The sequence below is a fragment of the Equus quagga genome, chromosome 11 (assembly GCF_021613505.1).
Source record: "Equus quagga isolate Etosha38 chromosome 11, UCLA_HA_Equagga_1.0, whole genome shotgun sequence".
NCBI classification, from domain to species: domain Eukaryota; kingdom Metazoa; phylum Chordata; class Mammalia; order Perissodactyla; family Equidae; genus Equus; species Equus quagga.
This window is the reverse complement of record NC_060277.1, coordinates 89,901,011-89,927,201: the sequence shown is the minus strand read 5'-3', so window position 1 is coordinate 89,927,201 and position 26,191 is coordinate 89,901,011. Positions and strand designations below refer to the sequence as shown.

Genomic DNA, 26,191 nt, shown 5'->3' with positions numbered 1-26,191 from the left:
AAAAATGAGACAATTATTAACTCCAGGAAAAGAAGTTACACCAGAAAGGAAACAGTACAGTGACTGGCTGAGCAGCAGTAAATACTATTCATAGTTATACAAAAACATTAATGATTTAAGTAAAACTTGTGATATAAGGCAATGAAGTGGATAAGTGTGAAAACATATGGTGATTCCTCATCTCCCAATGAAATTAGTAACAGAAGTCAGTTTTTTGATGAACTTGAAGAAAATTTGGGGGAATGGAGATAAAAAGGGCAAACGTCAACTTATGTTTATTGCCCAAGCTATATCTTTTTTTCCATAAACCTTAATTTATTAAATTTAAATGACTATTATTTATTATAAGATTATGTTCTCTCTACTTTCTTTTATTTAAAGATGGCAATAATAGATGGTTATTTTTACCATAGAATATTCAACTACTTACTTGGAAATTATTTATAACTTATATAATTTTAATAACACAAAGACCATCTGGATATCCTTTACCTTGATTAACTAGTTATTAGCATTTTGACCTACTTATTCCTCTCTCTCTCCATTTTTTTTTTTCCCCCTGAACCATTTGTGAGTAATCTGCATGTTTCAAGGCCCTTTATCTCTAAATCAGGGCTAGCTGCATAGCTCAGGTTTCCCAACAGTGGCAATACTGACGTTTTGGACCAGATAATTCTTTGTTATGGGAGGCTATCTTGTGCATGATAAGATGTTTAGTATAATTTCTGGCAATAACATCTCCCCTAGTTCTGACAATCAGAAGTGCCTCGAGGTATTGCCAAGTGTCCCCTGGGGTACAAAACCACCCCACTTGAGAACTAACGCCTCCTACTTCAATGTGCCTTTCCTGATAAGGACATTCTCTTACATAATCACAGCTCAGCTATCATCTTCAAGAAACTTAACATTAACCCACTACTTTCATCTACCATCCATATTCTGTCAACTGAGGTCTTTTTTTCTCCAGTCCAGTATCACATATTTCACCTGTTACATGTCTCAGGTCTTTAATGTGGAAGCAGACTGTTTTTCTTAACATTTGACATATTTTAACAATACAGCTCCCCCCTTTAAGAAAAAGAGTGGCCGGCCCAGTGGTGCAGCAGTTAAGTGCGCACATTCTGCTTTGGTGGCCCGGGGTTTGCCGGTGCGGATCCCAGGTGCAGACATGGCACCACTTGGCAAGCCATGCTGTGGTGGGCACCCCATGTATAAAGGAGAGGAAGATGGGCACGGATGTGAGCTCAGGGCCAGGCTTCCTCAGCAAAAAGAGGAGGACTGGAAGCAGTTGGCTCAAGGCTAATCTTCCTAAAAAAAAAGAAAAAGAAAAACTTTACCTTTTAGTTCTAGATTTACAGAAAACTTGCAAATACAGTAGATTTTCTAGACATCCCATGGCTTCCCCTATTAACATCTCAGATTAGTACTGTACATGTGCTACAATTAATGAATTAATATTGATCTATTACCATTAACTAAGTCGATACTTCATTCAGATTTCCTTCATTTTTACCTAACGTTCTTTTTCTGTTCCAGATCTCACATTACATTTAGTTGTCATGTCTCCTTAAGCTCCTCTTGGCTGTGACAATTTCTCAGGTTTTCCTGGTTTCTGATGACCTCGAGTTTTGGAGCAGCACTGGTCAGGTGGTTTGCTGAATGTTTCTCCAACGGGATTTGTCTCAAAATTTCCTCACGATGAGACTGGGGTTATACGTTTGTTTGGGAGACAGATCACAGAGGTCAAATGTCCCTTGAATCACATGATATCAAGGACACACACCACCACCATGACTTATTACTGCTGATGCTGACCTTGCTCACCTGCCTGAGGTAGTACCCATTAGGTTTCTCCACTATAAAATTCCTCTTAACCCTTTTCTACACCATACTCTTTCAAAGGAAGTGACTATGCACAGCCCACACTTAAGGAGTGGGGAGTTATGCTCCCCTTCCTTTGAGGATGGAGTATCTACACAAATTATTTGGAATTCTTCTGCATAGATTTCCTCTCCTTTTCTAAGAAAAGTTTCCTCCTTTTGGGTTTGAGGTTTTCTCATTAGATTCAGGCTGTGCATCCCCAGCTGAAATACTACATAACTGATGCTGTATCTCTCAGGGTAGCAAATCCAGACTACACGATGTCCATCTGCCCCTTACTGGTGATGCCAAGCTTGAAGATCTGGTCTAGCTGTGGTCCGGTTCTCCACCGTAGTCTTTACTATTTTCCCTCTTAATAAGCAATCTATGGGGAGAAACTTAAAGACCATGCAAATATTCTGCTCATCAAAATTTCACTCCAGATTTAGCATCCAATGACGACTCTCACCCAATCTTTTTTGTTTTTTTTTTGAGGAAGATTAGCCCTGAGCTAACATCTGCCGCCAATCCTCCTCTTTTTGCTGAGGAAGACTGGCCCTGAGCTCACATCCGTGCCCATCTTCCTCTACTTTATATGTGGGATGCCTACCACAGCATGGCTTGCCAAGCAGTGCTGTGTCTGTGTCACCAGGATCTGAACTGGTGAGCCCCGGGGTGCCAAAGCAGAATGTGTGCACTTAACCACTGCACCACCGGGCCGGCCTGGTCCAATCTTTAACTATGATTTTCCAACCCCAGAATCTTTCCATATTCATCAGTTGGCATTCTTCTGTCAGGAACATCTGTTTTTTCTCTTATGGGTATTAACTCATGGATTCCTGCTTCCCAATAATTTATAATTCATTATTGTCCTTAATTATTTGAGGGCTCAAACTATCCCAGATTTGGGCAGTGGGAACCTCTTCAAGCCAACTCCAGTGTCATTGTGACATGCCCCTATCATTTTCTGAGCAATTCTTTACTCTCTGGCATAATAAGACATCCTAGGCTTGGCCCAGCCCCGGTGGCCTAGTGGTTAAGTTCAGCGCGCTCCGCTTTGGTGGCCCAGGTTCGGTTCCTGGGTGCAGACCTATACCACTGGTCTGCCAGTGGCACCAATGCTGTGGTGGCAGCTCACATACAAAAAGAGGAAGATCGGCCATGGATGTTAGCACAGGGCAAATCAGCCTCAGCCAAAAAAACAGATATCCTAGGCTTATTTTAGCTTATACTCATTTTCCTGTTCCAGCCCTGGAATCAACCATTTCTCTTACGAGCCTTGGTTTCTTTTAGTGGGGAATGATAGTAGAAATAAAGATCTAGGTGCCCCGTGTGCTCATTGCTACTGTGTCCTTCAGTGCATTGAGCTGGAATATACACACATACACCTATGTGATAATGTACACACATGTACTTTAGAAAACCATGAGTTCATACTTCTACCTTGAATTCCAATGCAGTATTTGTGTTTTTCTTCTTCCATAGTGAAAACCCTGGCTTGCAACAAAATAACACTTACTCATTTGCTCAATCCTTCTATATATTTCAATGGTTTCAGAAGCACAATATCCATACTGCTACAAAAAACAAACTTTGGGTTTAGAATTTCTCTGTAGTCCCTTCTCCCCAAACTGAGGGACAGGGTACTGAGGTGAGGAGTTACTTGGATGAGTTATTTTGCCCTCCTTCAATGTGCTTATGTCACTGATCTGAAATAAGTTGGGTTTGCCCTGCTTTTACTTTTTAGTCTCCCCTGCCATCCTTATTGAATTAATTTCATTTCTGGGGATTATCTAAAAAAAAAAAAAAATCACCCTGCTTCCAAATATAAACAACTATACAAAAAGGTGTAACTTGGAGAAAGGTAATTTCCTTCCCCGCCTTACCACCCACCCTTGTAGGCAGGTAACCAACTTTATTGCTTTCTGGTTCATCTTTCTTGTGTATGTTTGCAAAGGTAAATAGGTTTATGCATGTTTCCTTATTTCCTCTTCTTTCTTACACAAAAGGCCACACACTAAATTCTTCTGTCCTCTACTTTCATTAATTTAGAAATATCGCCTGGAAATCACACCATTTCAGTGCATAGACATCTCCCTCATTCTTTTTTCAGCTGCAGTACTCCACTGTGCAGATGTTTATTCAATCTATTGTTTGGACATGTAGTAGTTTTCAATGCTTTACAGTTCCAAATATTGCTGCAATGAACAAACTTATGCACATACATATTTTTTAATTGCTTAAGGTATACCTTCAGGGTATATTTTCAGAAGTGGGATTGCTGGGTAGAAGGGTAAATGTATATGTAATTTTGTTAGATACTGCCAAAATTCCCCTAAGAATTTTGCCATTTGGAATTGGCACCAGCAACAGTGAGAGTGTTTGATTTTTTTTGCCAATATGATGGATGAAAAGTGGTATGGCAGTGTAGTCTTTTTCTTTCTTTCTTTCAACTTTTTACTTGGAAATAACTTCAACCTTGCAGGAAAGCTGGAAGAATAGTACAATGAAATCCTATGTACTCTCCTCAGATTCACCAATTACTACCATTTTGCCCCACTTGTTTTATTCTTCTCTCTAAACATATAGATGTTTTCCTGAACCATCTGAGAGTAAGTTGCCCACATTATGTCTTTCTGACCCAGACTACTTCAGTGTGCATTTCCTAATAAAAACATTTTCATAACTACAGCACAGTTATAAGCTTCAGGAAATTTAACATTAATACGATACTTTCCAGTTATTTACCATCCACTGTTCGATGGACCCAATAATGTCCTTTGCAGCATTTCTTCCCTCCAGTCCACGATCACATGCTGTATGTCTCCTTAGCTTCCTTTAATCTGGAATATCATTTCTGAAGAACGCAGCTCCTCTCCCTGCTTTTTAACACGTTTCCCATTTGGGGTTCATCTGATGTTTGCCCATAAGCCTACCCAAGTCATGTATCCTTCTCAGAAGATACATCCAGAGGCCCAAGATGCCTATCCGCCCCTCACTGGTCACGTTAATTTTGATTGCTGTGTCAAAGTGTTCAGCTTTTCTACAGTATATTTAGCGTATTTCTCCTTGCAACTAATAAGCAATCATGGAGGCACACTTTAAAACACACAAATTTTCTGTTCTCATGGAAATCCCTCCCCAGCCCTAAATTTAGCATCCAGTAACTCCCGCCAAAGCAAACATTACTATGATGGCCACAAAATGCTTTTCTAATTCTAGTTCTCCTTCACCAGTCAGCAGGACATCCTCCCATCGTTCCCTTTAGATCTACCTATTCTTTATCACTATGGGTTCACTAACTCCTATTTTTTTCCTCAATGGTTTATAATCCATTACTTCTTTATTATTTATTTTGGGGCTTAAATTGTCCCACGTTTGGCTACTGGGATCCCCTTGAACTGGCCCCTGTGTCCTTTTGACATGCCTCCATCAATTTTTTTTTAATTAAAAAAAATTTTTTTTGAGTTATTGATAGCTTACAATCTTGTGAAATTTCAATTGTACATTAATGTTTGTCAGTCATGTTGTAGGTGCACCACTTCACCCTTTGTGCCCACGCCCCACCCCACCTTTCCCCTGGTATCCACTAAACTGTTCTTAGTCCACATTTTTAAATTCCTCATATGACTGGAGTCATACACAGATTATCCTTCTGTAGCTGGCTTATTTCACTTAACATAATTCCCTCGAGGTCCATCCATGTTATTGCAAATGGAATGATTTTGTTCTGTTTTGCAGCTGAGTAGTACTCCATTGTATATATGTACCACATCTTCTTTATCCATTCGTCTGTTGATGGGCACTTAGGTTGCTTCCATGTCTTGGCTATTGTAAATAATGCTGCAATGAACATTGGGGTACATAGGACTTTTGGGATTGCTGACTTCAAGCTCTTTGGATAGATACCCAGTAGTGGAATGGCTGGATCGTATGGTAGTTTTATTTTTAATTTTTTGAGGAATCTCCATACTGTTTTCCATAGTGGCTGCACCAGTTTGCATTCCCACCAGCAGTGTATGAGGGTTCCTTTTTCTCCACAACCACTCCAACATTTGTTACTATTAGTTTTAGATATTTTTGTCATTCTAATGGGTGTAAGGCGATATCTTAGTGTAGTTTTGATTTGCATTTCCCTGTTGATCAGCGATGATGAGCATCTTTTCATTTGCCTATTGGCCATCCGTATATCTTCTTTGGAGAAATGTCTGTTCATGTCTCCAGCCCATTTTTTGACCTCCATCAACTTTTGAGTACTGCCTTACGTGGTGGCATATCAAGATATTCCAGGCGCCAGCTCCAGGGCATAGTGGTTAAGTTCAGCATGCTCCACTCTGGTGGCCTGGGGTTTTCGGATCCTGGGCATAGACCTAGACCACTCATCAGCCATACCGTGGCAGCGACCCACATACAAAGTGGAGGAAGACTAGCTCAGTAGTTAGCTCAGAGCTAATCTTCCTCAAGCAAAAAGACGAGGAAGCTTGGCAACAGATGTTAGCTCAGGGCAAATCTTTCTCAGCAAAAAAAAAACAATAAAAAAGGTATTCCAGGACCATTTTGTACCTATGCTGCTCCAGCCCTGAAATCAACCATTTTCTCAAGGAGCTCTCATCCTTTTTAGTGGGGATTGGCATTAAAAACCAAGATATGCACAGTATAGTTTTACACTGAGTCATTTTTGTATTTTTACATGTGTGTGCAATTTGTTCTTATCTTTTGCCTTTTTTTCTTTAGGGTTTCTAGTCTTTTAAACATTTTTTTGAAGTTCTTTATATTTGGAATTTACCCTTTGTCTGTAATATATGGCAAGTTTTGATTTTGCTTAGTCTTTTGCCATGAAATTAAATTTTTTTTTTATGTAGTACAATTTATCAGTATTTTGTTTCATTGTATCTTGATTTTAAATCATGGTTAGAAAATTTTTCCTTATATCATGGAATAGAAAAATTCACCCATATTTTCCTCTATTTTTAGTTTTTTATATTTAGATGTCTAATTCATTTGGAATTTATTCTTATGTATGGTGCAAAGAATGATCTAATACTATTTTTCCCAAATGGTATCTAGTTGTGCCAACATCTTTTATTAAAATGTCTATTTTCTTTTAGTGATTTGAAATACCAGTTTAGTAAAGTACTAGATTACATACTTTCCATATGTAGTTGTGTCCATATCTGGACTTTATACTATTTTACTGGTCTTTTCTTTTTTTTTTTAAGATTTTTTATTTTTCCTTTTTCTCCTGAAAGCCCCCTGGTACACAGCTGTATATTCTTTTTTTTTAAGATTTTATTTTTTCTTTTTTTCTCCCCACAGCCCCCCAGTACCTAGTTTTTAGTTGTGGGTCCTTCTAGCTGTGGCATGTGGGATGCCACCTCAGCATGGTCTGACGAGCAGTGCCTTGTCCACACCCGGGACTTGAACTGGCGAAACCCTGGGCCGCCAAAGAGAAGCATGAGAACTTAACCACTCGGCCACGGGGCCAGCCTCCACAGCTGTATATTCTTAGTTGTGGGTCCTTCTAGTTGTGGCATGTGGGATTCTGCCTCAGCATGGCTCAATGAGCGGTGCCATGGCCACGCCCAGGATCTGAACCAGCAAAACCCTGGGCCGCTGAAGCAGAGCGCGTGAACTTAATCACGTGGCCATGGGGCTGGCCCCAAGTGTCTCTATTCTTGTGCCAATATCTTGCTTTTTAAATTATAGAGGCTTCCTAGTATATTTCGATTACTGGTAGGGCCAGGCCCCCCTCAAAGGTCTTCCCTTTAATGTTTTGATATTCTTGCATGTTTATTTTCCCAAATGAACTTCAGTATTAACTAGTTTAGCTCTATATCAAAAAATTGCTGGTGTTTTTATTGGGATCTCATTAAACCTACTAATTTAAGAAGAGACATCTTCAAGATGTTGAGATGTCTTAACCAAGAACACGGGATTCTTTCTATTTGTTTAGGTTTACTTTCTGTCTTTCAGGAATGTTTTATAGTTTGTTTCATACAGGTTTTTAAACAATTCATGTTGAAAGCAAATCCCTAGGAATGTATTTTATTTATTTTTTTGTTGCTATTGCAAATGTGATTTTCCCTTTTGTTATACTAATTGGTTACTGAGTATACAAAGCTTTATTATTTTATATCCTGCAATCTTGCTGAATTATTTTGAAATAGTTTTATCATTGATTCTCCAGGGCTTTCCAGATAAATCATCATGTCACTGCAAAGCAATTTCTTTCTTTCCCCATCATTATGCCTATAATTGTTTCTCTCTCCTGTTTGTATCTGTTCCCACTTCCAGCACAATGTTAAATAGTGGAGACAAAGGGCACCCTTGCTTTGTTTCTCATCTTAATGTTTCCCTATTAAGACACTAGCTTCAGGATTAAGGTGTGTGTATCTATGTATGTTAAGTGCAAAATCATGTTAAGGTCCCCATTCTTTCCCATTTCTGTTTTCTCAACAGTTTTTATGAGGTGAATTTTGTCACAGACTTTTTCAGCATCTATAGAGAATGATTTTTCTCCTTACACCTATTAATATAATGAATTCTATCAGAGGAGTTCCCAATACTGAATTATCCTTGTATTCCAACTGTAAACCTCACTTCATCATATCTTTTCTTAATATGGTGTTAGAGATTGCACAATATTTAGGACTTCGCATCAATATCCATAAATATTTACCTGTAACTTTCATTTCTTGCTCTATCTTTAACAAGTTTAGAAATTGGTACTATTTTTGCTTCATAAAAATAATTAGAGTTTTTCTTCATCTTGCATGCTCTGAAAAAATTCATGTAGCATTGGGAATATATGGTCTCTGAAGGTTTTGCAGAATTTCCCCATGAAATCACCTGGGCCTGGTGTTTTGTAGGATAGCTCCTTGATAAATTTCTTTATTTCTTCTATGGAAATTGTCTAAATTTTTTCTTTTTAATCTCTAATGAGGTCAATTTTCTTAAACTGTATTTTCCTAAGAAATAATCAATTTCATCTAGGTTTTCAAATTTATTTGCATAGAGGGGTGCAAAATTTTCTCAATTTCCTCTGTATCAAGTTATATTCCCCCTTGTCATTTCTTATTTTGTATATTTTTGCTTTCTCTTTTCCTCCTTGATTAATCTAGCTATTTATTTTGTCAATTTCCCCCCAAAAGTCCAGGACTGATTCATTAATTAGATACACAGTGTTTCTGTTCATTAACTCATTAATTTCTACATTTATCTTCAGTATTTTCTTTTTGTTGTTTTCTTTTGGCTTATTTTGTTGTCCTTTTTCACTTTCTGAGTTGGGAATTTATTTATTTTCATTCTTTTATTTTTACTGGGTTAAACCAAGCAGATTAGGCCCAGGATGAAGTTACTCAAGCTAAGCTTCATGTCAGCAAACCAAAATCTACCACGTTTCTATGCTCAGCTCTCCCAGAAAAAGCAGTCCCAGGTCATCCTATCAGCACTTGCCCGTTCAGCACAAGTTATTTTACTACACTCCAAGACTTCCCTTTGCTCCATTAAGGACGTACCCTCACTTTCACCAATCAGCAAAAGCCAGTGTAACTTCCTTGTTCCTGCTCACTTTGGTCTAGAAAAATCTTTCACCTTGCACAGCTCTTTGGAACTGCTTTCTATCTGCTAGATTGGATGCAGCCCAATTTATCAATCGCTTAATGAAGCCAATAAAATATTTTTAAAGTTTCCTCAGTTGAATTTTGTTCTTTAACAACTGATATAGGCATTCAGGACTACGAATTTTCCTCTGCTCACTGACTGAAATATATTCCACAAGTCCTGATTTGTAGTATTTTTATTATCATTAGTTTTTAGAAATTCTGTAATCTGTTTGCATTCCCCTTTTACCCCAAAGTTAACTTTTTTAATTGAGGCATAATTTTAAAAGCATATCAAGATGCAGAAGTCTTCTGTTACTCTAGAAAGCTCCTTTACGTCCTTTCCCAGTCAATCCCTCTCTTCCCCAGAAGAGTTCTAGCACCATTAATTTTGCATATATTTAAGGTTTTACCTAAATGAAATAAAACTGTATGGACATTTTTGTATATAATTTATCTCACTCAGTGAGGAATTTTTGAGATTTTCCCATTTTATTGCATGAATGAACGGTTCATTGCTTTATACTGCTGAGTACTATTGCACTTTACCAATCTATTAGTTCACTTATTCACTCTCCATCCAGATTTGACTACTATGAATAAAGGAGCTCTGACAATCCTGTACAAGGTTCTCTAACATGACAGGAAGCTTCTAAAGTTCAAGGTGGAAGTGCCCTTTTGCTTTTTCATTTTCTTGTATGGGACCTACTGATGTTTTCCTAATATATGAACAATTTTTGTGACTATTATGTATTTGAAAGGGAGCATATTCTCTATCATTAGAATGTAGTGATGGATGTGCGTGAAGATCTGCCTTATTATGCTGTTTAGATCTTTCATACCCTTAATCTTTGTCTACTACACTCATCATGTGCTGAGTATTGAAATCTCCAATTTTCAGTCTTTTTTTTTTGGTGAGGAAGCTAACATCTGTGCCAGTCTTCCTCTATTTTATATGTGCAATGTTGCCAAGCACGGCTTGATGGGTGTTGTGTAGATCTGCGCCCGGGATCTGAACCTGCGAACGTTGGGCTGCTGAAGCAGAGCATGTGGACTTAACTACTACACCACCGAGCCGGCCCCTAGTCTTTCTTTTTACTACTTCCATTTCTTATAGTTTCTGCTCCAAACAGACTGTTGCTGCGTTATTTGGTTCATGTATATTTATAACTGTTATATCTTTGTTGTGAACTGTGGCTTTTAGCATTATAAACTGTCTTCCTCTGCCTTATTTAATGCTTTTTGGTTTGACTTCTACTTTAGCGTCAGCATTGCCTGTCCTACTTTCTTATTATTTCTATTTGCTAGTCTATCTTTGTCCATCCCTTTATTTTTGGCTGTTTTAAGGGTCTTCATATGTTATAAAGTTGGGTTTCGATTTTTGAGCCAATTTGAAAATCTTTTTCTTTTAGTTGGTGAGAGAATCCTCACGGATATGACTGGTATGTTTCATTTCAATTCTGTCTTATTATTGTGTTGTAATTACCATGTACATTATGTAATATTTACCATGTGATATTTTTCACTTCATGATGGTATTCTTTGGCCTTTTAAAACTGTCTTTCAATATTTTCATTTTCTTTCAGTATATGGAAGGTTTGTACTTTTTTTCTAGTGCTTACCTTTGAATTAATCTCTTTTACAGTTCTAGGTATCTTTCTTACCTAACCTTTCCCGTCTTTCAGTTTCATATAGTATCCTTTGAATCCCTTGTAATAGCTAAACTATAGTCATTAATCTTATTCTAGTTTTCCCTTTTCCTTCCCCCTTCCATGTTTTTTAACTGCATTCTTTCTACTTTGACAGAACATATAACATTTATGTACTCTTCTTCTTCCTATGTCCCTACTCTTGGTTTTAATCTTAGCTCAAAAAGATACAAGAAATACTCACTGTCACAGTCTTTTTGCAGAAAATTTCCTAAACATCTCCTTTAAACAAAGCTCACCCTTTAACAGTTTCCTCAGGAAGGGCTGGTCAGTACAGCATTCCCTGAGTTCTTGGCGTGTTCGAAACTGTTTTTATAGTCTTGACACTTGAAGGACAGATGACTGGACAAAGTCTTTGGTTTTTTTTCCTTATGCTGCTCCACTATTGTCTTGCTTTGTATGCTGCTTTTAAGAAATATGATACCAGTCTAATTCTCTGGCCCTTGTAAATCACTTTATCTTTGTGCCTGGAGGCCCTGAGAATTTTTCTGTATGTTTAAAGTCGTACAGCTTTACTAGAATATATCCTGGAGTTTACCTTCTGAGATGAACTTTTGATGTATAAATTCAGATCTTTTATTTCCAGAAAGTTTTCCTGGATTATAGTTTTAAACATTATGTTTTAAATCTTTTTCCTTCTTGAGGGACACCAATCACATGTGAGACTTTTTTGATCTATCTTCCATTTAAACTCTCAACTAAAAAAAAAGAATTTCATTTCATTCTCGTTTCCCTGCTTTTCCTCAATGCCTTTTATTATATTTGCATTTGAATCTACTGTTCAGTGGGAACCTTAAAACAGTCTTCGTTTCTAATACGATTTCAGTTTTTTCTCCTTTTCTGTTTAATCTACTCTCACTTTATTACTTCCTGTTTTTGTTCCTTTCTTAGTTTTATATTTCTGATTCAAGGTGGTTTTTCCCCCCATCATATCTCCAAATATTAGTTTGAGGATGTTTTATTTTATTTCGGGTGTTTCATCAATTTTCTTCTGCCTCATGTTTTTCTTTTTTTTTGGGCGGGGGGGGGTAGAGATTTTCATCAGCTGAAATGCTTTGATTCACTCTGTGTTGTCTTACAGAAGTTCTCTGTGGATGTGGTCCATTCTTTTCTACTTCTATTCATTTCATGGTCAGAGTTCCTAGTTCACAAATGCTCTCAGGTTTATTTTCTCTTTTGTTTCCTGAAGGGTTATTGATTATTTCTTCTCTCTCTCCTCACTTCCATGTCGTTCAGTCTCCGTCTCTTCCCTATAATAAGGTTACCAGCTCTCACATTGCGGGCTTTCAAGCTCTTCTCCGAGCCTAGAGCTGTGAACCATCACATTTTAAACCTCTGTTCAGTATTTTGGAACTTAGTGTGGATTTTTCTCTTTAAGAAATGATATTTTAAGGGCCAGCCCGGTGGCCGAGTGGTTAAGTTCATGTGCTCTACTGTGGCAGGATCCCACATGCCACAACTAGAAGGACCCACAACTAAAATATACAACTATGTACCAGGAGACTTTGGGGAGAAAAAGGAAAAATTAAAAGAAAAGAAATGATATTTTGCACTTCATCTAAGTCATCCATGCCCCTAAACTCTTTCAGTGAATCTGTTAAGCCATCCCTGTCCCACTCTTCACATCCATGGGAATGGGCAGAAGGAGCTCTTGGAATCTAATTTAGTTCTTACAGGTAATTTGAAGGCTGTGGTAATCTGTTTGTTAACAACACTGAAGGCATGGGTGGTATGCGATTTATATGTGCTCTTTGTTCCTTTTATAGGTTTATAGAAAGGTGGGTAGGAAACCTGGATCAGGCTGCTCCCATTGTTCTCCAGACCTGGAAGTCTCACATATATATTTCAGTAATATATTAGAATATATTAATTTAGAAATATTGCTTTTGCCATTTCATGAAACAGTTCTCTTGTCATCACTAGAGTCACTCGCCCCGCCCCCCTATGAGGAAAATTGGCTCTGAGCTAACATCTGTTGCCAATCTTCTTCTTTTTACCTGAGAAAGACTGTCCCTGAGCAAACATCTGTGCCGATCTTCCTCTATTTCACATGTGGGATGCCGCCACAGCATGGCTTGACGAGTGGTGTATAGGTCTGCACCCAGGATCTGAACCTCCAAACCCCAGGCCACCAAAGCGGAGTGCACAAACTCAACCACTACGCCAGCTGGCCGGCCCCTAGATTCACTTTTTATAACATCTGTTTTCCAGAGTAAGTCTTCTTCATTTTCATCTAAGTTGGTTCGGCAACACATTTTGCTCTATAGGAGTCTATCGGTAAATTCCATATGAACCTCTTCTTGGACTATTTTTGCTAGTGATTTGTAGACAGCCTCTTATGATATTAATACAATTAATATTTATAGGATGCTTAGTATGTGCTAGCGACATTCTGAGCACTTAACTGTATAGTAATGCAGTCATTCCTTTCAACTATCATTACTCCCATTTCATAGATGAGGAAGCAGAGGCTCAAACAGGCTAAGCAACCTGCTCAAGTTCATACAGCTGAAATGAACACTGGCAATATGAATCAAGGGAATAATCTCAAATCTATGTTAAATTTTAACCTTCTTTCTTTTTCTTAATTATGGTTCTGTCAGCTGACTTCTGAAAGTATAGAAAATAAGGATCAAATAAAACTGTTTCAGGTAATGTGATTTTTTGAATACTTTGCTCTCCAAAATAAAACTGAAAAACCATGTTAGGTGACTGCTTAAGGCTTTGAATATAAGGCGATGGGACGATTGCAGGTGAGCAAACCTTGCCTAATATTGGGGCAAATAAGGTAATTCTTCATACACCACACAGGAAGTCGAAAGATATCATCTAAAATTCACACACTCAGTAAGGTAAGCCTAGTATTTAGAATTATAGAGTAGATACTAGATGAAAAAGCTAAAAAACCTAAAAGTAGTTGTTGCATGAGAATTGAACTGGGAAGAGAAAAAGACTGCTGCAAGGGACCTGTTTTTGGAGGTACTTTTATCATTGTTTAACATTGTACTACCAAATGCATGTATTATTTGTATAAAAATAAAACTTAATTTTTATGAAGTATAAACTACCTTTTTAAAATAAATTACAACAGCAAATATTGAGATTGATGGCATCTGGCACTGGCAAATTTATCTGTGGGAGAAATACGACTCATACACACTCAGCAGGAAAGCAAACTTATGCCATTTTTTTGGAAGGCAATTTGACATTACTTATGAAAACAAAAAAAAAACTGAGTATGCCTTTCATCAGGTAATTCCACTTTAGGAATGTGTACTTCAGAAATACTCATAGGACACAAGAATCTATGTGGCAGGACCCATCTTACAGTGGCAATGTAATAGCAAAAAACTGGAAGCAAGCTAACCATCAGTAGGAAAACAATCAGCAGTAGTTAAAATGCCGAGTGAAAAAAATAAATTACAAAATGTGAATAGGATGACTCACTTTTTATTAAAAGAAACAATATATGCTGGTATATGAAAGGTTGATATATCTATGTTTATTTATTTATGCATTTAGAAAGGTCCTAGAAGGAACAGCTAAACTGTTAACATGGTGAAACGGGATGGGAGAATAATTTTCTTTTCTATATTTTTCATTTTCTTTTTTAAAACAGCAAATGCGTAATACTTCCGTAATGAAAAATAAAACCAAGGAGGCTTTTATGGTGACAAGATGTAAGGAGTCACAAATCACAGAATTTCATTTCTTTACTATAATTGTCACCCTGATGAACCTCCCTCCCTATAAAATTCATAAAGGAATAAAAAGGTATAATCATTAACTTAATGGAATAATCAACCAGAAGTTCCAAGTTCCAATAAAAGTGTAAACTTTTCTGGAGAAATTTTACAGAAGATATTTCAGATTCCAAATGCAAACAAGTATAAATATGTAACAAGTATTAATAGTATAATTCCAATTTGAATAAACTCATCAAAAGTTAACCAACTCTCCATTATTCAAACTAATAGGGAGCGGTGGCCCACAAAATGTTCAGAGCTTTATATTTAGTCTTGAAACACAAGTTTCCTAAAGCCTTAAATTTGAAAGTTGTATGCGTGAACTCACAAAGGTAAAAATAAGAATTAATAGACATTCTATGACTGGACCCAGAAGGAGTTAGAGAGCTATTTAGCTCTTGCTGGTCTTGTCCTCATTCCCACCATCAGGATGGAAAGCACAGCCTGGCATAGAGATACAATTCACCGGCCTCAACAAAATGCCTTCATTCCTTCTAAGTTTACTATTAGGAGGAAAATAAATTGTAAGGATTTGAGATCATTGGGTTTTTGTTTCCCCTAAGTGCAACGTGAAAGAAAGAATAAATTCATATCAATGATACAATCAAGAGGAAAGTGAAAGCAATACTATCCTGAATAACCCCCTAGAGAAGCTGACAAGTACCAGGGACTGATAGGAGAGGACAATGTTCTACATACGCTAAGATTTAAAGCAACAGTGAGCAAAAGGAAGCTATTCTTTGATCTATAAGAATTAAAAATTTCTACCTCTGGGTTTAAGTTCTGGTTCTATCACTTGAGACTTTGGATATAATAATTACTTGGGTCTCAGTTTCCCTCTCTTCTAAATAAGGAAAACACCACTTACCACACAGGAAGGACGTATGATAAAATAAATTCACATGAATGGGCTTTCAGTTCTTCAGAAGAAAGCTATGAATCCTTAAGTATGAACCTGAAAAGCTAATTAAAAATAAGACGACCACGTCAAAATTAAGTCTGAAACACCGTAGCCTAGAGGGTCTTTAAGATCATTATCAGCTATCAATTCTACCCCAAATAACAGAAATTCATACTATGGCTGGGAACGTAGGCAAACGTAGTTTGTGCAATGAAACGCTATCATTTCTTATTATGTTAATACAGCAAAAATAAGTTAAACTGTTATTCAGTGATACACCCGAAATAAACTGATGTAAAAGGATATTCTCTCAGCATTTTGCTTTTAAAAATATATTTGGAGCTGGTTGCTCAAAAGATATAATCATTGACCAATAATAACCACAGGGTACTGATGAAACAATTAAAATAGGGTTAAACACGTGTACACAAGGGGGTTATTTCTCTGGTGTATAAAATAATCGGAAACTAGCTAATTGAAGTTTTAAAGTCTAAAAGTAAACTAATAGATGGTATTATCCAATATTTATTGAGCAATATATACAAATCATTAGGCCAAGCACCAGAAATACAAAAAAGTGCTAGATTTAACATGCATGCCCTACGACTAGACTGCAAACTATGACCAGACAATTGGGAGGACAAGAAATTATTATATTAATTAATGAGCACTGTATACAACCTATTCTATAATAAAAGAAGTAGGAATTAGGTTAACACAGTGGCAAGGGAAAAAGAAAAAGGGATTCTGGGAAGATATCTTAACATCTTAACTATCATTTATAGCAGCTTACGTTTTCTTATATAATGGTCATGACATCTGATTGGAGGTTTACAGAAACCTTGGGACAGAGGCAAGGCTGATGCTTGGCCTGTATTTTAGATGGGAAAATGAAGCTCCAAGAGATGAGGCAATTTGCCTAAGCTCACAGGTCAGGAAGTGGCAGAGCTAGAGCCTGGCCAGTTTGCTAACTCTGTCCAGAGTTCATTTCTGCTATGCTAAATTTTAAGTTACTAATACTAAAGTGAGAACCAGAAGGGAGCCCAGAAATCTTCAAATGCAGTGTTTTCCTAACCAATCTGATCAAAAACTTTCTTGGCATGCACGAAAAACATAGATTCCCAGGCCCCACTGCAGACCTACTGAATGGTAACCTCCAGGGTAAAGGTTTGCATTTTTACAAGAGCCCCAGAAGGTGATTCTAGTGATTAGTTGAGCTTGGAAAACACTTGTTCTCTATCTGCATGTCCAATATGGCAGACATGTGGCTATTTAAACTCACACTGATTACATCAATAATAAGAACAATTGAGTTCCTCAGTCACACTAGCTACCTTTTAAGTGCTTAACAGCCACATGTGGCTACTGACTACCTTATTGGACAGCACAATGATGGACATTTCCATCACTGCGGAAACTTCCATTGGACAATGCTGATTCTAGACCAACCTTTCAACTGTGAGGACGAGAAAATTGAGGCACAGAATCTTGTCCAACAAGCGCCCAGAAGCTGCTTAGTGGCAGAACTGAAACTCTAACCTTGTCTGCCAGGGCCCCTCTTACTACATCCCTCCATCCCACCTCAAATTCAGGGTGTATTCAAATGGTATTATTTTCTGTCCACCTTTTCTTATGGGTTCCAGCAAAACAAGAAGAGAAATTCTAAATTTGTGGAGGAAAAAAAGGCTTATTAAAAAATCATGTTCAAATCTAAACCAATCTGCAATCTTTGTATAAAATTAAAGGTAGTCTTGGACACTTAAGAATATTTTGGTGTTACAAGCATATCTTAGCTTGTTTTAACTATTTTAAGTTCTTCCTTTTCTTTGTCCTGAAGTTTTTTATCTTTCTCTTGGATTTGAAATCCTGAAACTAATGATATATTTTAACTGGCTTAACTTAAAATTATAAATGTGAAAGGGTTACATCTAATTTAGCAAATATTTTTAAGGATGAAAAATAGAGAAGCAAGGAGCAACCAAAAGAATAGTGACTTGTCTAATTTTAGAATGTGGTCACTCAAACCACTGAGCACTTGCGGCTTAGAGTAATTTAGTGGTTTAGTATTTATGACATTAATATGCTGTTTTCACATCTAAGCTATAGTTTTACCTTCTTTTCACTATTTTGTTATACTTTAAAACAATTTCAATTGCTTTGTTTGAATTTCCAATGTAACTGAAGGACTAGAAGCATTTGAACATCCAGGAAGGTTTAGACACCAACCAGGTCAACATATAACCAGCCATAAAAACTGTAACAGCGTCTTCTTTAAAAATAAAACCAGTTGTTCCTGTCTAGTATGTTTAGAACGCAAATGTCTCCAAGTCAGTCAACTTAAGTCATGACAGTTCACGTTTAAAGTAAGCAGGAAAATAACTTGGAACTCTGTATTAATTAAAACTTCAAAGATAGAATTATACAGCTCTATTAATTTTTTTCAGTATCTAGTATTCATTTCCATGCTAAAGTCAGTGACTAGGCTGAGGAAGTATTATATGTCAAAGTTTGTACAAAATTAAAAATTAGATGTCAAAAAACATGACCCAACATAACACACTTATGAACAGATACTTATTCAAGACAGTTTTTGCCATAATTTGCAAGGCATCAGAAGCCTTGAGTATGGTGTTCTATATAAATAGAAGCTACTTGTTATTCAGAGAAGGAGGTGGTGTAAAAAAAGACAGTTATTTTCTTTCTAAACACTCATTGGTGTTGAGGTAAACAGATGAAAAAAAAATACAGCCTAAGCACACCAGAGCAGAGCAATAGTCTCTAAGTCATACAAGAGAGAGAAAAAAAATGTCTCTGCTCTAACATTTTAAACAGGGGACTGGGAGCTTAAAGTGAAATTTATTCTCTGGCTTTTAGACCAGATTCATGACTTCTACATTTTATCTGGTATGTCTTGACTCCCACCTCACCATATTAGGAAGAGGAAACATGTGCCCCCAAGATTCTTATGGCAATAAGACTTCTTTTGGAGGCAGCATAGCTCACCAAATAAACGAAAACATTAGAAAAACACTAAGTGACAATAGCAGAAACTGAACTATCTCAACCATCAAATAAATATTCGTGCATACTAATGTAAGGAGCATGAAAAATAACACAAACTCTAAGCAACTACTAAAGTGTTTCAAAAATTTCAAATCTCATAAGAGTTAAAACAAAAAAAAAGACAAGAAAGAAAGAAATGAAAGCATTGTGAAGGAGGGACCCTGAGAAGGAAGTCCAGCTTGAAAGGAACACATGGGTCAAAAGGAGGAGGGGGGAGTTCTGCTGACCATCCCTCTACCAGGAGATGTTTCTAACAGCTTCTGTACTATCCCCTAGAAGCATTTTTAGGCATCCTTAAGAAGTGATTTAGGCAACAAGCAAATGTGCTTTCAGATATGGGAACTAGAGAGACGATGCTGAAATTTTTAACTTCAAAAACACGCACTAGTGAGAGAAAACTCTCATGAAATCCGAAACCGTAATTCCCAAGCTTCCTGTTGAAAAATATCAGCAGTTCTCAGACATATAAACCAGCACATTTGAAACTGACCCAGCAAAGTTTTCAGCTGGCTCTCACTCTCTCTCAAACCCTCCTTCCTCCACTTCCCTGCTGTTCTTTCCTGGCACACAAAATATAGGCCAATGAGCAGTGGGTGGGTGAGGAGGATGTGAGAGAAAATTTGAGAAGTAAAAAACGGAGCAACTTAACAAGGACATGAATGAGACTGAAGGGTCTAATAAGGGCAGGCAAACAATAATTAGAACAACTGAAAAACGGACTGGGTTTCCTGGGCAGCAGCGAGCGCTCAGTGTTCGCAGGGGTTTAAGCAGAGGCCAGACTACCTACCACTTGTCAGAGAGGCTGCAGAGGGGACGGCTGCTTTGGGTGACCTCTAACGTCTCTTCCGACTCTGAAACGTTAGGATTCTTATTTCACAAAAGAGAACGCAACGGTCATAGAAGCCCACCGACCTAGAACCCTCTCAAACGAGCGGCCCTGGCGGCTGCTTCCCAAACACCACTCCCACACGTGCCCACCCCGCCCCCTTTCAATATTTCCACCTCCACGTGCAAAATGCCTCGCGGCACTCACCCCAAAGCGTACAGGTGCCTTCCCCCGCAAAGCACCCAAACCATGCCCCCCTGGGGGAAGTGAGGACTCCACTCTCCCACCCTGGGTGGCTAAAAAAGGAAAAGTCTCAAATTCAGCCTTTCCCCCCAGCCAGAGCTGAAGGGGGGAGGGGGGGCGGAACGCAGAGAAAAACTTTCTTCTAAATTTTTCTTCCAGAGAGTGGAGAGAGTAGAGTAAACCCGGACGAGTCCGGGGCTGAAGGGGTGGGGGGAGGGGAACCCCTGAATCGTTTAACGGCCGGTAGGGGGAGGGGGGCTCCGGAGGTGGAGGGGGCGTGGGATGGAGAAGCAGGCCTGGGAGCGGGGTCAGAGAGCTGCAGGGCTTCCTGGGGTCGGGGAGCTGCAGGGGTCCCCCCCACCTGGCACACAAAGCGGCTGCCGCGCTCGGCTCTCACCAGATCCTTTGTGTTTTCCATCAGGGCCTCATGGGTAGGGGTTGTCCGTGCTCCCCGGGCCCGCGGCGCCCCCTCCCCGAGCTGGGGTCAGGCGCCTCTCCCCGGGACTACGGCGACTACAGGGGGGCCCCGGTTGGGCCCAGACCGGTGGCGGCTGCAGCAGCCCCCGGATTTCCCCCCTTTAACTCGGGTGGCCCCAGGATATCAACAACATTAGCATAGCCCTCCCTCCCCAGCGCGCCTGCGCCGTGACCCGCGCCCCGATTGGCCCACTTCCCTACATACCCTCCTCTCTCTCTTCCAGCGTGGGACCCTCTGCAGGCTCCGTACTCCAAGGGCCGTACCAAGGCCAAGGGGGGAGGAAGGCAGTTGGGGCTCGTGTAAAGTCGAGTGGTTAAAAAGTCAGGAGGAGGAGCAGAGGTTTCACGCAGTCATCTTAGTTTATACTCTGACTTTCTTGTGCTCCTTTCACTCAGCTGCAGCTGCGAAGTTGTGCTGGAAAAAATTTTCCACTCCGGTCACGCCGCTTCCCCCTCCACCCGGAAGATTGGTCCTCCCGGAGGAACTCCCATACGGGGAGGGGCCCGTGCGGGGAGGGGGCGTTACGTAGGGAGCGAGGGCTGGTCACGTGGCAGCAGGCTGCGCAGGCTCCTTCCGGTCCCCCGGGGCCTCAGCCTCGGCGGACAGCGAGGAGCCTTGGCGCAGGCGCAGTGAGGTTCCACGTGAGCGCCTGCGTTTCTTCTCAAACCCGACGATGCCGCCGGAACGGAGGAGCCGAAGGAGACCGGACCGGAGAACCGGAGCGAGGCCGGACCGGAGAGTCGGAGCGGGGCCAGGCGGGCCGCCCCGAAAGGCTGCTCCTTCATCCCAGCGGAAACCGCCGGCTCGGCCGAGCGCAGCGGCCGCTGCGATGGCAGTCGCGGCGGCGGCGGCGGAGGAGAGACGGCTCCGGCAGCGGAACCGCCTGACGCTGGAGGAGGACAAGCCGGCCGTGGAGCGATGCCTGGAGGAGCTGGTCTTCGGCGGCGGCGAGGACGATGAGGACGCGCTGCTGCAGCGTCTGCGAGGCCCGCGGGTGAGGGAGGCCGCGGCGCGCGGGCTGGGCGCGCTCGGGCGGGGCGCGCGGTGGGCGGTGAGCCTTCGGGGGCGGAGCCTGGGCGACCTGCGGCGCCGGGGAGCGCTCAGGTGGGCGGGAGCCCGAGAACGCGGGCGCCGGGGACGCCGGAGAGAGTCTCGCGAGGGCGGGGACCGCGCCTTTCTCCGCCCCCGTGGGAGCCGCTGGGCCTGGTATTCAGCAGGCGCTCACCACGTCTTTGTTTCGCGAGCTGTAGTCGTGCGCATCTTTCGTGGCTCAGGCCCCCGCATCCTCTCCATCTCCAAAATGTTTCTTCCCTCGTGGTCGTTCGATCGCCTCCCGTGATAGCGTGCCGTGATTCACGAGTTCCGCTTGGTTTGTAGAATCAGAATTCTTGGGCACGGGCCTGGGAATCTGTGTTTTAACCATGTTCCCAAGTGATTGACTCGCCAGCTTTGGAGAATGACCGTGTACCTATTTCTCTATTCCACGAATATTTGTGAGCCCGTTGGGTGCCAGATACTTTTTCTGGCAATGAAAACCCTGCGTGATTGACTATAATTTTCCAACACTATTGTCATCCCTTTTATTCTATACCTGGCTTTTCTTCCAAGATGGGGAATCCCAGGTATTGTTCTAGGCACTAGATGAGAAACAGTAATGGACAAAAACTGACAAAAATCTCTGCTTAGGTACTGCTCGCAAAGGCAGAAGGTAAAGGAGTTAAGTGAAATTCAAGTATGTCAGTGACCAGTGCTTAAGGGAAAACAAAAGCATTGGGGAAAGGGAGCTGAGTGTGTAGGGGAGGGCTCTGAAATTTGACGAGGGAGGCCCAGGAGAGCCTCACTGAGGATTGCTCAGCTTCATAAACAAGGCAGACCTGGCAGGAATCAGCTGATTGCTAGAACCTCCTTTGGTGCTTCTGGGAGAAGCTGCGAAAATCTAGTTGGGAGATGGAGAAATACAGCTGGAAATTGCTGAACCGTGTGCAGTTTCCTAGTCGGGAAAGCAGTCTATGTGAGGTGGGATTTCTTGGGCTCTGAAGGATCAGAGGCCCCTAATAGAGCGAGTAGAAATCACTTGGACATTTCTGTCATGTGGTTTTCGGAAAGCTTAAGCTCACCTTAGGGGGCCTTCTGTGGTTTAGATTTAGATTTGATAGTACAGTGTAAAGTTTCTTAAGGAGGTGGGCGGTCAAAAACGGTTGAGAAAAATGGAGAAGTGTGTCTAAGAAGATGAAATCGTAATTAATTGTGACATTCAGTCGTGTTGTTTTGTCTTTGATGCTGATCTGCCTCTGGTCCGGTGCTTTCTGTAGTTCTGGACTTTTTCCTGCTCCTTCATCTGTCGGCTTACCTTCGGTTGCTCTTGTCTGACTTGGTCTTTTCCGTTGAGCACATTGACTTTCTCTCCTTGACTGTTCCCTCTTACCTCGCCTGTCCAGCATGTGGTGCCATTCTCCAGTCTGCTCAATTTTGTTCTGCCTCCAGCATTTGCTGCGGTGGCATTCTGTCTCATCATTCATCAGAGGGCCGGAGAAAACAAAGCATTCTACAAGCTGTCTCACTGCGAGGTGTGTGTGTCTGCCACCAGAGCATGTGAAAAGCTCAGTGCGTGAGGGCTGTTCGTCTTCTCTAGGTTCAAGCGCAGGAAGACTCGGGTGACTCTGAAGTGGAGAATGAAGCAAAAGATAATTTTCCACCTCAAAAGAAGCCGGTTTGGGTGGACGAAGAAGATGAAGATGAGGAAATGTAAGTTGCCTGATTTTTTTCCAGAATCCCTGTGGATACTTTCAAAGTTGTTTCACAGGTTTTAAAAAAGTTTTTTTTAAGAATATGTGATTATGTGAAGACTTGAAAAATATTGGGAAGTATGGAAAAGGTCATTCATAATGCCACTGCTGAGGTAGAACCCTTGATAACACGTTGGTGTGCTTCTCTTCTCCTCTCTCTCAGTGCTGGATGGAGGAGTTGAGACAACACAGGTTTTTTTTTTTTTTTAAAGATTTTGTTTTTCCTTTTTCTCCCCAAAGCCCCCGGTACATAGTTGTGTATTTTTAGTTGTGGATCCTTCTACTTGTGGCGGAGTGCGGGAACTTTAACCATTCGGCCACGGGGCCGGCCCAACAACACAGGGTTTGGTGTCTGACCTGAGTTTGCCTCCTGATTTGGCCAGTTCCTAACTGACCGTGGGCAAGTTTAGAACCTACCTTGTCTTGTTTGTCAAATAGAGAGAATAATAGTGACTGTATCAGAAGGCTCATGAGATTGAAGGAAATAATGTATGTAGAGCTCTTCACACAATGCCTGAAACTGAGAAAAGGCTAAAAAAAGTTAGTATGCACAATATGTACTTTAAAAGATGAGAATCTACTGTATTGCATGTATTTCTCCTGCTTTACAAAAAAGCTTTATCCCTGTGGTCGAGTGGTTAAGTTCGTGCGCTCTGCTGCAGGTGGCCTAGTGTTTCGTTGGTTCGAATCCTGGGCGCGGACACGGCACTGCTCATCAGACCACGCTGAGGCAGCGTCCCACATGCCACAACTAGAAGGACCCCAACGAAGAATATACAACTATGTACTGAGGGGCTTTGGGGAGAAAAAGGAAAAAAATAAAATCTTTAGAACAAACAAAAAAACTTTTATAAACATTTTTTTTTTTTGAGGAAGATTAGCCCTGAGCTAACATCTGCTGCCAGTCCTCCTCCTCTTGCTGAGGAAGCCTGGCCCTGAGCTCACATCCGTGCCCATCTTCCTCTACTTTATATGTGGGACGCGTACCACAGTATGGCTTGCCAAGAGGTGCCGTGTCCGCACCTGGGATCTGAACCGATGAACCCCGGGCCACCAGAGAAGCGGAACGTGCGAACTTAACCGCTGCGCCACTGGGCCAGCCCCTTTGTAAACATTTTTAAATGGGTCTATTATCCGTTGTATGAATTAACCATAATTTATGTAGCTATTGTTGGACATATTTTATTTTTCTCTTTAATAAATTAACGACAAGATAAATATCTTTATGCATAAATCTTTTTCTTTTGTAATTATTTCTTTAAGAAGGATTCTTTGAGGTAGAAAATACTTAATCAAACAGTATAGGCATTTTTCAGGCTCTTGATAAATACTGTCAGACCAACCATGAGATTCTACCAATTTACTTCCCATTGAAAGGTGTCTGTTTCACTCCATTCTTGTAAGCAGCGATTTGTGTTTTTTCAGACTTTGTCAGTTTAATGGGTGGGAAATAGCTCCTTAATTTGTGTTGCAAAAACATTTTCTTTAGTTGTTGGTGTTTATTAGAAGTATTCTGTATTATGTCTGACAATTGGAGACTTTTTATTTTTTAAATAAAAATATATTTAAGGAGTACAGCATGATGATTTGCTCTACATATACCTAGTGAAATCATTATTACAGCAAGCGAATTAACATATCCATCTCTTCACATATTTACTATTTTTATTTGTGGTTAGAGCACCCGAAATCTACTCTCTTAGCAGATTTCCAGTATATGGTATAGTATTATTAATTATAGTCATGATGCTGTAGATTAGATTTCTAGACTTACTCATCTTACGTAACTGCAACTTTGTACCCTTTGACCAACATCTCCCCATTTCTCCCACCTCCCTGCCCCTGGTAACCACCATTCTACTCTCTGCTTCTGTGTGGTCTGCTGGTTTTGGATTCTACGTATAAGTGAGGTCATGCAGTATTTTTCTTGTATGTCTGTCTTATTTCACTTAGCATAATGTCCTGCTGGTTCCTCCGTGTTCTCAAAAATGGCAAGATGAGACTCTTAATGATCATAGTAATCAGCTCCTTACATGTTGAGAATTTCAAACCTTTATCTGTCAAATTCATTGCAGGTTTTCTCCTTGCTTTCTGTTTGCCTTTTAATTTTGTTTTTAATGTTTCACATTCAGAATATTTACATTTTTATATAGTCACACTTATGAATCTTTTCTCCTTTTTTTTGCTGGTTTTAATAGTAAGGAGTCCATCAGAGAGAGACAAGGGTTTGCCTATGTTTTTCCTTCATAGTATTTTAAGATTTGGTTTTTATGTATTTAGCTCTTTGTTTTGCCTGGAAATATTTTGGTGAATGGCATAAGCTGTGTCTAGATAAGCCATTATGAATTTGAAATGTTAGCTCTTCAAAGGGTAAACTCGATGATCTGAAATATTGGAGACTCCTGTTTGTTTTGGGAAGAATGGAGAATATGCATATGAGATGTTCCACATCTTACAAATCTTGACCTGTATTGTTCAATTAAATGTTTTCTCAAATATTAAAGCCAACAACTATTTATGTTGATTCTTTAAAAATCGTTTAAAGCATGCTGTTGTGTTTTTTATAGGGTTGACATGATGAATAATCGTTTTCGGAAAGATATGATGAAAAATGCCAGTGAAAGTAAACTTTCGAAAGAGGAACTTCAGAAGAGACTTAAAGAAGAGTAAGTGTCCTTTGTCGTATGTTTTGACCAAGAGGTATTTATAACAGTAGTTTATTTTGAGTTGCTCAGTCTTTGGCTGTAACAGCTTTCTGGGTAGTGAGATTTCCATTTTGAAATAGTAAGAGCATTGCTACTGAAAGAAATGGTTAACTTCTAGCCTTTTGCGGGGAGAGGGAATGCAACAAGTACAAAATATTTGGAAGGAACTTGTAATCCCCCACCCAAATAGAATCAGTGATAATATTGCTTACTTGCTTGTTCATTTATACAATGGTAAACCATCTCTTGCTGCAACTTCTAAACTCTTCTAGT

At 40.1% G+C, this 26,191-nt stretch overlaps 2 protein-coding genes across 14 annotated transcripts in view; one reads left to right on the top strand and one right to left on the bottom strand.

The window, feature by feature from the left end:
- MBTD1 (mbt domain containing 1) overlaps window positions 1-20,927 on the bottom strand; it is a 69,229-nt gene extending 48,302 nt beyond the window's left edge. For 2 of the 12 annotated variants that reach the window (XM_046677239.1, XM_046677240.1), the window contains exon 1: window positions 20,632-20,927. Coding sequence is in view for 4 of the 12 variants with exons in the window: in XM_046677229.1 (XP_046533185.1) it covers window positions 20,347-20,367 (21 nt within the window). In the remaining 8 variants the exon portion in view is untranslated. Of the gene's footprint in view, window positions 1-15,784; window positions 15,880-19,667; window positions 19,748-20,346; window positions 20,579-20,631 lie in introns of those variants that run through there. The other 10 variants (XM_046677229.1, XM_046677230.1, XM_046677231.1 and 7 more) reach the window with 8 other exon arrangements.
- A 25-nt stretch (window positions 20,928-20,952) lies between these two features.
- UTP18 (UTP18 small subunit processome component) overlaps window positions 20,953-26,191 on the top strand; it is a 35,714-nt gene continuing 30,475 nt past the window's right edge. For both annotated transcript variants that reach the window (XM_046677242.1, XM_046677241.1), the window contains exons 1-3: window positions 20,953-21,421; window positions 23,060-23,172; window positions 25,781-25,879. In XM_046677242.1, the coding sequence (XP_046533198.1) occupies window positions 21,101-21,421; window positions 23,060-23,172; window positions 25,781-25,879 (533 nt within the window). In that variant the 5' untranslated portion in view covers window positions 20,953-21,100. The remainder of the gene's footprint in view (window positions 21,422-23,059; window positions 23,173-25,780; window positions 25,880-26,191) is intronic.